Here is a 16,580-nt window from a genome sequence, read left to right on the forward strand (position 1 = left end):
AGTTACAGAGGAGTTGATTCAACTCATCCACTAGCATGTGCCGTCATGTTCATCTTTTGTGTTGAATTGACCCTCGTTTGTGAAGCAGTCCGGCGTAAAACAATTTGTGCAAACATATAACACTTTACTGAGATCCTTCGGCACATTCCCTTCCGGCTCATTTAGGGCGGGGTCTCTGCAAATAGGGCCATGGGCTTTCGTAAGAGTAGGGGGAAATCTGGAACTATTTGTTTGGAGAGTTTATGATTTATGGGGATTATAAATTACCATTATAGGCTGGTTGTTTACACACACTGTGGACACACATCTGTGTTCAAACACCTTATAAAAGTGAATTTTGCATAATAGGTCTCCTTTAAGATAGCTATGTTTCACTAATTGAGATTGCTTTGTGGGAAAAGTAAAGACTGTTAAACTTAAAACACTCTAAACCTTCTAACAATAAACCCAAGTACTATAATAGCTATAATAACAACGAAAACAAAAGTGATTTCAAAATAATAGCAAGTTATATTAATAAATATAGCATTAACATGAACCAAAAGACTTTGATATTTAAGAGTAAACCACACTTAAAGTAAACGTGATCATAAAAAATAGATGTGGCAACGTCTCCTAATGAACCACAGAATGATTTTTCCATATTTCTGGCGAGTGGAAAATTACCCTTTTGGAAAATATTGTTTGAAATTCATAGCTCGCGTGATCTGTGTGTAATTGGATTCAGGAATACAAGTACAACATGTTTTTTACCACCAAAGCATTAAAACCGAGGACTGAGCTGAACATGCAGCGCAGACTCATACCTTTGTGTACACTTCTTCCTGCTATCATTAAACGCAGCTAAAAGACAAATGAAACACTGGTGCAGCACATATCTGTAAAAGTATTTAAGTATTGTGGAAATGCGTTCGCCCGGAGTGGGTGTCAATGCACACCTCACGCCGCCCACTGTCTAAACACTTTCCAGGCTTAAGGAATTAAAGTTTATGAGATCTGTAATTCCACATAAGCCCCAAACATGTCATGTTTGGACTAATGTAGGAGTGTCATTCAGGGAATTTTATGATGTCAGAACACCTCATGTGATTGAGAAAACAGGCTTGTGTTTTTCAGGGTGATGAGAGTTAGTGAGTGCACATGCACAAGTGTATACAGCACATTTTCGGTAGTGCTTTTAAAATGTCTGCTATAACGTCCCTTGCGGCAATGCTGAAAACGCAACACGTACTCATGTTGCTTTATGAATTGTGTTCTGACAAACTTTGAATGAAACGGCACATTAAATCAAACTTGCGTAGGTAGTAAAAAAATGTCACTGTAATTAAATACAACTTTGTTTAGAAATTAGAATGAGTCATGGTGAATCATTCAAAATGAGAAAAGTTATACAAAAAGTTGAGATGACTGGAGGAAAGTTTTGCTTGGTACATGAAACACAACTAGGGTCATTAAAGGGTTAGTTCACCAAAAAATGAAAATTCTGTCATTAATTACTCACTCTCATGTCGTTCTACACCCGTAAGAGCTTCGTTCATCTTCAGAACACAAATTAAGATATTTTTGATAAAATCCGATGGCTCAGTGAGGCCTGCGTCACCAGCAATAACACTCCCTTTTTCAATGCCCAGAAAGCTACTAAAAACATATTTAAAACAGTTCATGTGACTACAGTGGTTCGACCTTAATATTATAAAGCGACGAGAATACTTTTTGTCAAAAATAACAAAATAGCGACTTTATTCAACAATATCTAGTGATGGGTGATTTCAAAACACTGCTTCATGAAGCTTCGAAGCTTTACGAATGTTTAGTTTCGAATCAATGGTTCAGAGCATCAAAATCACATGATTTCAGTAAACAAGGCTTCGTTACGTTAAGTGTTTTAAAACTTAAATAGTTCACGTGACTTTGGCAGTTTGATACGCGAACCACTGAATCGAAACAAAAGATTCGTAAAGCTTCGAAGCTTCATGCAGCAACGTCATTGCACCTTTTGAGGTCCATGTGACTACAGTGGTTCAACCTTAAAGGTGCCCAAGAATGCTTTTTCACAAGATGTAATATAAGTCTAAGGTGTCCCCTGAATGTGTCTGTGAAGTTTCAGCTCAAAATACCCCACTAACTGCCTATTTTGGGGCATCATTAACTATGCACTGATTTTTTCAGCGCGCCGCCCCTTTAATTCGCGTGCTCCCTGCCACACAAGCTCTCGATTATATTACAGCGCATTTACAAAGTTCACACAGCTAATATAACCCTCAAATGGATCTTTACAAGATGTTCGTCATGCATGCTGTATGCATGCTTCGAATTATGTGAGTAAAGTATTTATTTTGATGTTTATATTTGATTCTCTAGGAGTTTGAGGCTGTGCTCCATGGCTAACGGCTAATGCTACACTGTTGGAGAGATTTATAAAGAATGAAGTTGTGTTTATGAATTATACAGACTGCAAGTGTTTAAAAATGAAAATAGCGACGGCTCTTGTCTCCGTGAATACAGTAAGAAACGATGGTAACTTTAACCTCATTTAACAGTACATTAGCAACATGCTAATGAAACATTTAGATAGACAATTTACAAATATCACTAAAAATATCATGCTATCATGGATCATGTCAGTTATTATTGCTCCATCTGCCATTTTTCGCTGTTGTTCTTGCTTACCTAGTCTGTTGATTCACCTGTGCAGATCCAGACGTTACTGGCTGCCCTTGTGTAATGCCTTTCATAATGTTGGGAACATGGGCTGGCATATGCAAATATTGGGGCGTACACCCCGACTGTTACGTAACAGTCGGTGTTATGTTGAGATCCGCGTGTTTTCCGGAAGTCTTTTAAACAAATGAGATTTATATAAGAAAGAGAAAGCAATGGAGTTTGAAACTCAATGTTTGTCTTTTCCATGTATGCCAAGGTAAATTCAAATTTTGAATCTAGGGCACCTTTAATGTTATGAAGCGACGAGAATACTTTTTGTGTGCAAAAACAAAACAAAAATAACGACAATTTCATTATTACATATTAAATATAACTTCTTGCATTCTTATTCAGGTTATTCAGGTATTATTCAGGAAGCTAGCATGTCAACATTTTTACTAAGTTGCTCAGCAATATTTCCTTACAATGTTGCTCCACCATGATAGTAGATGAACTGAAAGAGAAAAATGACTATAGAAAAAGAGCGTTTACACTTACGCTCGCTATAGCGCCCCTTGGCAACACTAAGAAATGCAATTCATGTTCATTCTGACACTTTGGAACGCAATGAAATTGAGCTTTTGTAGTGTCGCCGTTCATGTGATTACATTATGTTTTGTGCCTGTTTCCCTAGGAAGAAGTATGTGATCATATGTGGGTGCGTCTATGAGAGCGTGTATATCAGTGAACAGCACTCGGGAGGGTTCTAATCTCAGGATTAGAGTTCAGGAAGACAACAGTCCTTCCTCAGTGGGTCTCCTCCACTTTTATCAAAGCAGGGATAAGATGTGGCGTGAGACTCCTCAACTACATCCAACCCACAAAATCCACCCACCCAAATCACAGAGGCAAGCGTCCAGCCGTGAATTCCACAGCAAAGTGGAATCGGGTCACTTTGAGATAGGGACGAGTACTGAACCCTGGTGCACGCCACCTTAGATCACCCTAAATTTAGTTACTCGAGTGACGGAGCAGAACGTAAAAGAAGTGCTGCTATCACTGAGTGATATACTCCGCTCAAGGGTGTAATTCAAGAAAGGTTTGCAGACAAACGGTGGATCTTAACCACCCCCCTCCCCCCAAATGCATGCATATGAACTGAAGCGTTTGTCAATGGCTCTTCTGTAAACTCTTAAACACTTTCACCCCTCATTCTTCTTGTTTTATGGGTCTCTGTGATAGATGCCTTTGGTAGACCGCAGAGAGCGGTGGCTGTGTGGATGCTGGCAGCCCACAGTTTGCGGCTTTCAGTGGGGGTAGCGGGGGTCCATCAAGCTCCCCTGCCAACTATTAACAGGGGTATCATTTCAGAGACGGGGAGGGGGGAAAACTCTAATAATACCACAACAGGGGGCGGGAATGGCCCGTGGGGCCTTGTTGAAGTAATGAAAGGAAACTGGACACATAGAGGTCAGAACGCAGACACCCTAACTCTGGTTTCAGTGGCCGTTTTATTCGGATGAAGAACCAGCTAATGAAGCCTGCTTCTTGTCCAGTTCTGGTTGAATGGAGCTGGGTAAAATAAATTTTTACTAACGCTGTGTAAAAAGAACAGTCCCAGCCTGAGGTCACCAGAAATCCTGAGTAACAGGTGAAAGGATTCAACTCTACAGGTTGAGAATACTTCAGAATAAAAAAAAAAATACATGACTGTACTGAGTTGCAATGCACAGAATGTGGCGAGACTGTCTTGGGATACCTGAGGATTCACGGTTCAGTGGATTATTGGTTATAAAAGAGAAAAGACTGATTTATATGTTTATTCAGACACTTGTAGCTAGGCCCAGACGGAATCTGCAGACTTTTTCCGCATTTTCTGTACTGATTCTCTGGAAAATTCTGCAGAATTATGCACAATGGGTTTAAACAAGGTAAAATGTGTTAAACTGAACTTAAAAGTTTACTAGTATGCTATATATAGTTTTCGATAGCTGAAAGCAAAATCAACTATCAAACAAACATCTTTATGAATGATGAACATTGAAACTGTGTGGAAATTTACAGAACTATTCCATGTGAGCTTGCTTTTAACTGACTGAATGCTGAGGATGAAGCCTGGGATTCACAGGGGTTTCTGTTAGTTTTGTAGAGTTATCATTGTGGTGAAGAGTAGAGCCTGTGTTTAGGTAGAGGATGGGCTGCAAAACTTTTAAAGGGTTAGTTCACCTAAAAATTAAAATAATGTCATATATTACTCACTCTCATGTCGTTCCACACCCGTAAGACCTTCATTCATTTTCAGAACACAAATTAAGATATTCTGATAAAATTCGATGGCTCAGTGAGGCCTCTATTGAGAGCAAAGCCATTGAAAATCTCAAGATCCATAAAGGTACTAAAAACATATTTGAAACAGTTCATGTGAGTTCACTGCTTCTATCTTAATATTATAAAGCAACGAAAATACTTTAAGTGTGCCAAAAAAACAAAATAACTACTTTTCAACAATATAGTGATGGGCCGAATTCAAAACACTGCTTCGGAGCTTTACGAATCGAATCAGTGATTCTGATCTCCTATCAAATGGCTAAACTGATGAAATCACATGACTTTGGTGCTCCGAATCACTGATTTGTTTCGTAAAGCTCCGAAGCAGTGTTTTGAATTCGGCCCATCACTATCTTATTGAAAAGGCATTATTTTGTTTTCGTCACTTTATAATATTAAGATAGAACCACTGAACTCACATGAACTGATTTAAATATGTTTTTAGTACCTTTATGAATCTTGAGAGTTTCATTGGCATTGCTGTCTATGGAGGCCTCACTGAGCCATCGGATTTCATCAAAATAATTTGTGTTCTGAAGATGAACGAAGGTCTTACGGGTGTGGAACGACATGAGGGTGAGTAATAAATGGCAATATTTTCATTTTTGGGTGAACTAACCCTTTAAGATCATACATATGTGTGTTGTTTGATTATATACATGCAAGTATATAATGACAAGTATATAATGTCTCTTTGATTGTTATAATAGCATGTGTTATTTGCTATCTAACATTTAACCAAGATCTGAATGTGATGTTTAGTCAGTTACGTGTCAGTTACGCTTTTTTCATAAGTTAAATGCGGAAGGCGTATTGAACTGCGAGAGGCATTACACTTTCTTCATAAGTTGAATACGGAAGGCGGTCTGGTGGAAGCTAGATATTTCTAGCTAGATAAGTTGTTAAATACGGATATTTTTCTTACAAAAACACATCACTTTGCTTCAGAAGGACTTTATTAACCCTCCGGAGCCATGTGGAGTACATTTATGATGGATGGATGCACTTTCTTCAGCTCATTCTCATTGATCCCTTTCCCTGTCATTATAAAGCTTGGATGTGTCAGGATATTTATTAATATAACTTGTGTTCATCAGAAAGAAGAAAGTCATATACACTTAGGATGGCTTGAGGGTGAGTAAAGCTTGAGGTAATTTTGATTTTAAAGTGAACTAATCCTTTAAATGTTTTGAGGTAATACGTTTCCTCAAATGTTTTGAGTATTCTGAACTTATTGAGTATTGTCAAACCAGTGCAAATGCACTGTGAATCCCCCAAACCTAGAGAAAGGCAGCAATAGTGTTAGTGACCATTTGATGTACAGTATAACATCTTAAAAGACTCACGTTGGGTATTCCAAGGCTACTTTGGTTTCTTCCAGCTCTTGTGCCTGTTTTAACCAGGGCAGCTTGGCTTCAACAGGTTGGCTCTCTGTGAAAGCAACAAACAAAAACACACACAAAGACATAAATATAAATCAACATTTCTGTTCAAACTAGTAGGCCTGCGTACCTCCAAACACAGATTTAGCTCAGCCTGACGTGCATCGGCTTTCTCTTGTGCCTCGCATTGCAAACGGGCCGAGCGGACTTTCAGTCGCACCCTGTCTGTTGAATCAACAGAACTTTGAGAAAACGGATCAAACAGTGGCAAGCTGGCCTTAGCATCGGCCATCCCCTCCGCCTCGGCATCAGCTCTACCTTATCCTCATCATCCACCAGACTTGCCACAGCAACGTCACCCGCATCTTCACTCCCACTAGACTCACCATCCACAGTATTTGACATAGGAAGAACATTTAGCTCACGAAGACACTGTAACAATTTACTCTTTATGTCTCTCTTAAGACCCTGTTTGCTAACAATAATCTTATAGTGGTCAGCTATCAGCAATAAATCTTGCTTCCTGCACAAATTAATCTGCTCTAACGATGGCTTAGTAACAAAATTCTGCAAATTAAACATAATGCACAATAAGCAAATGAACACTACAATACCTCTCCGCATGGGTACGCCACCAGAAATCACACCAGCACACGCACACACAAATGATCACAATTATAAAGTTATTCGGGACTGATCAATCCCGGACGAGCCCCCATTAAATGTTAAGTGCCACCAGCACACGCACACACAAATGATCACAATTATAAAGTTATTCGGGACTGATCAATCCCGGACGAGCCCCCATTAAATGTTAACCCTTCTAACCCTAGACCAAAATGAGGAAGTTGTAACGTTTAACTCGTATTGCAAACAGAGCATTTAGACTCAGACATAACCATAACCTGTTGACAAACATGAAAATTACCAAGTCTAGTCTTAGTAAAAACACAAAAGAAGGCCAGGTTTTTATAGTATGAATTTCCATACCGGTCTGAGCTGGTTTATGTTTGTTACCAGCAAAACATGCTGATTAAGCTAGTTAAAAAGTCTGATGGGAACACTAGCACACCAGCATCCATTAGAAAACATAAGCTGCTCTTTTTCACAGGGAATGTGACACTAGCCAAACACTGAATGTAAGCTCAAATTTTAAGTTTCTGAGGTTCAAAACTCTAAAAAGTGGTGCTTGGATACTAATCAGAGGTGATTAGTTGAGGGTGGTGTGGAATAAATATCAAAGATCTGGGCTGGTAACCAAAAGGTTACAGGTTCAAACCCTGTAAGTGATGATCCACAAACTATCACCCATTGTACTCTTGAGCAAGACGCACAACCTCAGGTTTCTCCGAGGAGGATTGTCCCTGTATTAAGTGTTCTGTAAACTGTTTTGGATGAAAGTGTGAGATAAAAGATGAAGAAAAGATAAAGTAAGCCAAGTCAGTGTAAGATCAGTGCCGAGGGACACTCAAATTTCACCAAAAACCCTTCCTGCTACGAACATCTGTAGGACCATCACTGGGTCATGCGTCTTACTGAAGGTTACAGAGCCAGTTTGAACCCCGCTGCTTCTCCTCCATCCCCCAACCCAAACACAGCTAATAAAGCTCAACATAAATCTCCATGTGACAACCAAATATTTATGCAAGCAGCCATTTATTGATCTGGAACTGGATTATCACAGCTGTTGGTGACTGTGGGATAGCAGTAAAGAGCGTGCCGAGGGCTCAGGGTTTGGCTCTTCGGTCGGGGTTTCTGGGTTTCTCTGATGGCAGACATCCTCATCCTCAATTGGTGTGTGGGAAGGTCTAGATGAAATAGCAGGCAATGGAGCCTCTGTCATTTCAACCCACTGAGTTTTTACAAGCATGTCAGGCTCGACCTAAGCGTGGAATTGATTGATATGAAGAGAATTATTGGTGGAAAAAAGCGTACAGATGTTTGTGATTAAGGTTTCTTGAATTTTGGCATTGTTGAGTAGCTGATATTACATTTAAAGGAATATGCTACCGTTCAAAAGGTATGATTTATTTGCAATGCTTTTTAAAGAAGTCTCTTACGCACCAAGGCTACATATATTTAATCAAAAATACGGTAAAACAGTATTAGTGTGAAATTTTATTACATTTTAAAATAACAGTTTTCTGTTTCAATATATTTTAAAATGTAATGTATTCCTGTCATGGCAAAGCTGAATTCCCAGCAGTCTTCAGTGTCATACGATCCTTCAGAAATCATTTTAATATGCTGATTTGCACATGCATATTAATGAACAAAGTTAAAAAGATCAACATTTATTTCAAATAGAAATCTTTTGTAACATTATCAATGTCTTTACTGTCACTTTCGATCAATTTAATGCGTCCTTGCCGAATAGAAGCATTAATAAAAAATAAAAACGTACTGACTCCAATCATTAGTTCAGTGAAAGGAGAATTCTGAATAATCTTCAAGCTGCTCTATAGATTTGAAACGACATGATGGTGGACTATTTTGGGGTGAATTATTCCTTCAATGAAAATTTGGAGGATTTAAGCAAAGCTTGTAAATGTAAAACACGTGCGAGGAGGAAAGTGTTAGACGTCTAGATGACAAACACCTCCTGTTATGTGGCAAAATCGTGCCTGAACTCACATGTCTTCTGTCTCAAATAAGGGAGTTTGATTCATGAGCAGACGGGACTATGTTTGGCATGACTTGGAATGAAAAAAAGTACATTTTATTCATGTACTCAGACAAATCACTTGAACTAATTACACAAGACTTGCGTGTCTTGCCAAAAAGACGTAACATATTTAAGTGAGAAAAGACGTGGTCGCACGGAGAGACAAAGATGAAAATGTTATTGAAAAGAAGTAGCCTTTTCACAGAGTTCTCAGTTGTTTAGGAAAATAAAACATTAAAATAAAATAATACATTAAAATAAAATAAAATAAAATAAAATAAAATAAATAAAAAATGATGGTTTTGTTTTGAATAATGAATTGTGAAAAATGACAAATTGTGAAGGTTTTTACCATGTCTACTGAATGCATTATGGATAGGAATATGTTTGTATTATTTGTGTGAATGTTAAAGAAAGAACGAGAAATGTAAAAACAAGAAATATAAAATTATGGATCAAAAGCGATTTCATTTTTCATGCTTCTTTCCTGCGTGAAAGACAGAGAAAGATACTGAAAGCAATAGAGGTCTGACAAGAAAATAATGCGACAGACAGGGAGAAGTCTCAGTTATTAATTAACTCAACAGCAAGAAACAGCTCTAAAGCACACCGTGACTGACTCTCGATGAGCTCAGAGTGTCTGTCTGCACTTATGGAGAATTTCATATTCAGATCACACGTTATTTCATGAGCGTCTGTCTGTGGCACACTCCACTCTCCTCTCTGACAGCTGCAGGCACTGACTGCTCCCTAATGGAGACCACTTTGGCTGTGTTCCAAAGTCTGGTGAGCTTCCTCACTGCATTATTGAGCATTTTGGAAGACTCTAGACAGACAGCGATCCTGTACCTCATTCAAATACAAATTATATTTATGATAAACGATTCATCTTTTCAGTGCACAATCTTTGTGATAGATATGTGCAATGCTAAAAACTTTTTTTTTACAGAGCAGCATAATTTTACCACTAGGTTTTGGAACAGAGACTTCAGATTTAAATGCTTCTCTGAAACAAATAAGTTCTAAAAATATTTTAATCGTATCAGTGTTTTAATGTTAGTTTTCATTAGTAGATGAATGGCGCTCAACAGTGACTGCTCACTTTATCAGCGGCCTTGGCTCCAGATTTATTACCCATTTATTTTTTCTGAAGGCAGAACATTCTTCAGGAAAAAGTTCAAAGCCTTGAACGAAACTAACCAGCTACAATGAATCACAATATTAAACTGTTTAAATCGGGGGAGTACTTGCGAGAGAAAGAAGGCAACATTGGATGTATACTTCACAAAAATGCATTGTGACATGATCAGTGAAAAAGGTAGGAGAAATACTAATAATACTGAAAAGTATTAAAAATTGTTCAATCCAATTGAAAATTCGCAACTGGATGCCTCAGCACTGTTCCACTGGGGTCAAACAATGACTTAAAGGCACAATATGTAAGATTTTTGGATTAACATATGCAAAAACCACTAGAACAGTGTTATATATTTTGTTGACTTGTGTACTTACATTATCCCAAATGTTTCCAAGAATGTTTAAATCCAGAGAAATAAGCAATTTTAACCAGGACACAGACCGTGTCCGTGCGTCGCCTATCAATGACATCATACCCGCGTTACCCTCGATTTCCGGTTTTATTTTGTAGATGCTTTAATATAGTATGTGTTTTATTAGACAGGTGAGCAACTGTTTGGATACATTCAACAACAGAAAACTAATTATGTTATATAGCTCAACACAATAAGTCTTATTGTTTATATCTTGATTTACTGCGAGTACCATGTTTACCATGACTAATATCGATCTTTACATTTACTGCACGAACATTAAAACAGTGATAGATGGACACCGAGCTCCATGCACTTCTCAACTTTTATGCTGAGGAGGAAATCTAACTTTGAAGGGACCAAGCGAAACATGATTTTGTATTTCTGCTCATCTAGCGACATTGGGCATCAACCACATGTCAAAATAAAAGTTCTGCACAACAACCAGGGGCCTCATTATAAAACTTTGCGTACATTACATCCTAAAAGTGTATGTACGTGCAAAAGCTAGATTCTGCGTATGCACAAAAAAAATTCAGATTTATAAAACCATGCGTACGCCAGAACCTGTGCACAAATCCCTTTATAAATCCCAGTCAGCGGAAGATTGTGCGTACGTGCATCTCCACCCTGTCTCTTCCCCGAAATCACCATATATGGAGTTTATGACGCCTAGTTTTACTATGCATAACCTCATCTGCATATAATTTCCATGCATGTTCCCATCCACGTGACACCATGGTTAACGCCATCAAAGGTACAAGACATTGGGAAATATTAGATATGGACTATAAATGCCATTTGTGCAATGCACTACATTGATATAAATCATCCAATATCCTCTTTATGTTTTAGAATAAATATATCAAAATATCCATAAAAACAAAATTATATAAAATACTTCAGATAAAGGTTTTAGAATAGAGTTGATTCACTCATTTCCACTGGCCAAAATAGTATTTTAATTGTTTTAAACAATTCGACTCAAATTTATGCAGTTTTACTGATAAGTTGAATATATCTTTTAGGAAGTTTCTAGGCTATTTTTAGTGGAAACAGATAGGCCTACTTATTTATTGCAGTGTAAATGCAATTGTCTGTCTCGGCGCATCACTAACAAAGTATTTTAAAATGTAAACGTGCAAATCTTATCATTTTTCTCAAATTATATCCTTCATATACAGTGGTAATTGTTTGAAGATCCTTCACACGACATCAACAGCTCCGTGCAGCTGCGGTTATACAGTAAGATATTATCATTGGAGCTCTTCAAACTGGACAACGGACCGTTCGACCACCGAATCCAGCAGTGTCTTCCATAATATCGAAGTTAAGTGTGCATCACTGATCATCGTTCTCGCTAAATTATTTTGTCATAACATCTGCAGTTTAGTTTAAAGAGGAATTATTGTGCTCCTAGTGCTCCCCTCTGTCATTAAAACAGCGTGTCACATGAAAAGTAATCCAAAATAGCACGTCTACTATCTAAATTCATATAATTTTTGTTTAACTTCTCCGTAATGACTGCGTAATGTAATTTCAGTGCTTATCGCCATTAGTGAAAGTATAATATTAATGTAAATGTGTATATCAAAATGAAAACGTGAGTTTCCATGCGAGTTTAAATCATTCTTTTACTTATTTAAACTGTAATTTTGAACATGCACTGTATTTATGAGTATGACTCATAATGAGGATTTAAAGTGATTGTCCTTCATCTGCTGTCAGTCCCTCAGCTCACCATCGGTGTCGCCAAAATGCTCTCCAAAATGTTCCTACGCATGAGTCAGAGTTTGCGTGGAGGTGCGCAAATTTTCCCGTCAAGTTTGTTTTTATAAATCACAACTTATACGTAGGAACTCTTTCAGGGCCTGTTTTGTGCGTATGCAATGGTTATAAATGAGGCCCCAGAGCTGCGGATGTAAGCGACAGTTTACGTTACTTCAGAGTTCCTACTGGCGGTATGAATGCAACCAGGAAAATGGCCCTAGGGGAAAATGTAGTTCTCGGGGAACCGGCCTGGTGGCTAGTTCCTAAAACTGAGTTGTTATAACTGCCCGGTATGAAAACCCCTTAAGTAGGCAATAGACAGCATTTTAGAGAAGATTTACATTTTAAAAGATGTAATTTTTGTTGTTTCTACCTCGTGGTTTGTGGCAAGCGACGGGGACCAGGCAGTCCTCTTTGATATGGGGTTTGAGGTGGGGATTGCAGCCGCCAGCATGCTGCCCACTGTGATCCACACACAGCACAACCCTGTACCGCAGACCTGGGCCGCAGGTAACCGTGCACTGGATAGTACAAATACAAAAACACAAACACGTACATGGGGCAGTCCAGATGTGCTGATATGTGATCATATTACATAAAATATGTATTGTAAAAGCACTATACAAATTAAATTGAACTTAATCTATTCATTTACACCAGAAGTAAAGTGAAAAGCACATATAAAATACAGGGGTTGGACAATGAAACTGAAACACTGGCCAATATAGTGTTGGAGGTTTCAGGCCTGATTTTACAGTGAAGATTGAATTAGCAGAGCAATAGCACAGCTGAACATAAAATATAGCAGTCCACACAACGTAATTGAGTTCAAATGAAGAGAAATTGTTGGTGCCATTCTCACTGGCTCATCTGTGACCAGGACAGCAAGTCTTTGTGGTGTATCGAGAGCGATGGTATCCGGGGTAATGTTGGCATACCAACACGCAGAATGAACCACATCCGACCGGAGTAAATGTCAACACAAGAGGAAGCTGTCTGAAAGGGATGTCCAGGTACTGATTCACATAAAACCACAGCTGCCCAACTCACTGCAGAGTTACTCTCCTGTTTCGTCTGGAGCTCCACAGAGTCAATATTGATGGTCAGGCTGCTACAGCCAAATGTCAGTTTCAATGGTGACATGTATTGTTCTCTGTTGAGTCCACCTTCACTGTGGGAGTTATGGTGTGGAGAAGAACCAAAGAGGCTCAACACTCGGACTGTGAAGCACAGCGATGGTTTGGGCTGCGATATCATTGCATTCCCTACTGTGCTTGATGGACGCGTCACTATCAAGGACTACTGAACCATTCTGGAGGACCATGAGCACCTGATGGTTCAAACATTGTACCCTGAAGGTGGGGCCGTGTATCAGCATGATAATGCACCAATAATGAAAGTGAAGTTGAACATCTCCCATGACCTCCACAGTCACCAGATGGAACTTTGGGGTATTTTGGAGGAACGAGTCAGAAAACATCTTCCTCCACCAGCATCACGTAGTGACCTGAACACTGTTCTGGAGGAGGAACGGCTCAGAAAATCCCTCTGGCCACTGTGAAGGACTTATATGTTATTCCCAAGGCAAAGTGATGCTGTATTGGCTGCAAAAGGAGGTCATACTCCATACTAATAAATGAGTGTGGTCTAAAATCAGGTGTTTCAGTTTTATTGTCCAACCCCTGTATGTGACAATAAAAGATTGAGGTTGATAAGATTTTTTAATGTCGAAATAAGTTTCTTCTGCTGACCAGCTGCATTTATTTGATGAAAATCACATTAAAAACAGTGATATTATGAAATATTATTACAGTGTTATGACTGTTTTCTATCGTAATGTATTTTAAAAGCATAAAAGCATGTAAAATTATAAATGTCTTTACTGTCACTTTTGATTGATTTAATGCATCCTCGCTGAATAAAATGATTAATTCCTTTTTAAAAATGTTTACTGACCCCAAACGTTTATATAGAGGTATAATATATCTGTTCCAAAAGAAAACACTGCCTATGAACAGTGTTTTAAAGAGGACCTATAATGCAAAGTCTTGATGTTGTTTTTAGGGTCTACTATGTTTTCACGCTTGAATGTTCAAAAAACACATTATTTTTCTCATATTCTCCATTGTTGCACCTCCTCTCTTCCCAGTCTGTCAGTAACACTCTGTTTAGTTCCTGTCTCTATGAATCCCCTCCTTCTGAAAGCATAATGGGCTCTGATTGGTTGGCTGGATCAGTGTGATGTGATTGGTCAACCACTTCCAGCATGTTTGAGAAATGTCCCGCCCCTTACCATAACTGCAAGTTTCACCACACTATTAACCAACTCAAGCGTGCCTCAACCCTTTATTTTTGCATATACCTTGGGCAGGTATTATTTAAATAAGGAATATTGTGACGTGTTCGTTCTGGAAGAAAACTCAGGACAAAGGCGTTTCAGAGAGTTCAGAAAGAATACAGAGAATAACTCCTGCTGGAGGAACTTTGTGCTTTGTAAAGGCGGAGCCTTTTTCATGCTCAAACAGCAACTAAAATAATTTGGAAAGAAAGTTGGAAATCTAAAAAGCATAATAGGTCCTCTTTAAATCAGTCTCTTATTTGGGTTTCATTTGGGTTAGGACACTGGGTTGTAGAACAGAGCTATAGATGGTGATCAGAAATGGAAGAAGAGGTCAATAAAAGGTCACTCACCTGAGACCACTCCATGGCCATCCACTGTGGACACTCAAACGTGTTGCAGCTCTGTTTGTTGAATGGCCTTGGGGAGTGTGTGCACTTCCACTCCTCTACCAGCACGATCTGACCGTGAACGTCCTCCTCTACACACACCACGCTTCTCTCCTGAGAGCCCCCTCCACACGACACTGAACACGACGTCCATGGGTTCTGCTCCCAACTGCATCAGTATTATACAATAATATCTATTGGTATTAGTTAGGGGTGTGTCAAGACCTTGTGCCTCAAGATCTCGTGCCATGAGATTAAAATGTGACGAGATTTCTCGTCGAGGTGAAAAGCTGTCTTGCGATATTGCCATGATGGGAGTGTGAGGATGAAATTAGGATAGGATATGCCACTGCTATGTTTACATTACATTACAGTGCCCACCACAGCACTGCCTCCACAGTTGTTTTGCTTTTTAAAGAAAAAAACAACAACATTTAATTCAGTTGCATAACGGTCGATTCAATAGACTATATGCACGGTTACTTCCTGGTAGTCGTTAAGCCAACTCGGGCATTTCCGGTGAACTGTTAGCTGTTCATTCTGTACTCGCTGTACATTGACACAAAACCATCAATGGTTGACTTTTTAATGTTGTATTCATATTTTCATGCAGTTATCACATTTACCTAATTTGCCAATAATCAGTTTTATTGATTGCAATAAAGACGAAGCTATTGGGACTGTTTAAAAACGCTGTGTCTGTAATTAGACACACACACACACGCATTTTCCCCCAGCACTTCAAACGTTATTTTTAATGCGATGACCACAAACATTACTTGTTCATCCTTAATGTGCCCATTGTAAAACGGAACGTTTAAAAATGTAGGAAATTCAACATTTGATAGAAAACACTTATTTAAAAATAAAAAAGACAATAATTACCAATTTAACCAGCAGGTGGCGGCAAAGTAGCATTTATTTGCACATTTATCAGCTATTTCCTCTAATCGTTTTTCACTTCGTTTTTGACTAAATATTAAACATTATAAAATAACTAGGTTTAAAAATACATTTTGTCAATGTGAAGTATGAAATACTCAAAAAATCTTAAGAAAAACAATAACTTTTCTTGTGAATGAATGACACAGAAAGCGAGCGCCGCACTTTCCCTTTGTAATCACAGTGCAAGATCAATGATTTCAGCACACTTGTAAAAACACATTTTATTCAATTAATCTAACTAAAGTGCACAATAAGTATTTAATTTTTGAAGCTTTTTTCCACATAAAAGTTTGAAAACTGATGGTCGAATTGAATTTAGCCGAGGAGGAACAATGAGGTACGTCTTTATTGATTTATTTTTTATGCCGTCTTACGTTTTGAATTACTAAATTAATGCTATGCCTGACTATTTAAGTGATTATATTCTGATTATAAACTAAGTATTACACTACTGATGCTCAACACACCATCAAATGACATCTCACCGCAAGTTTTCGAGCTGGCTTATATTATTGCGGAAGTTCTAAAGAATGCTCTGTGCATATAGAGATACATCCAACACAAACTGCA

General features: G+C 38.4%; 1 protein-coding gene across 2 annotated transcripts in view; it reads right to left on the reverse strand.

Annotated features, from left to right (window-relative positions):
• Positions 1–16,580, reverse strand: part of adamtsl3 (ADAMTS-like 3) — a 245,072-nt gene that overhangs the window by 55,302 nt on the left and 173,190 nt on the right. For both annotated transcript variants that reach the window (XM_048183676.1, XM_048183677.1), the window contains 3 exons: positions 15,030–15,234; positions 12,712–12,859; positions 6,318–6,402 (listed from right to left, as the gene is read on the reverse strand). In XM_048183676.1, the coding sequence (XP_048039633.1) occupies positions 6,318–6,402; positions 12,712–12,859; positions 15,030–15,234 (438 nt within the window). The remainder of the gene's footprint in view (positions 1–6,317; positions 6,403–12,711; positions 12,860–15,029; positions 15,235–16,580) is intronic.

Source organism: Megalobrama amblycephala, linkage group LG3, assembly GCF_018812025.1.
Source record: "Megalobrama amblycephala isolate DHTTF-2021 linkage group LG3, ASM1881202v1, whole genome shotgun sequence".
Taxonomy (NCBI): domain Eukaryota; kingdom Metazoa; phylum Chordata; class Actinopteri; order Cypriniformes; family Xenocyprididae; genus Megalobrama; species Megalobrama amblycephala.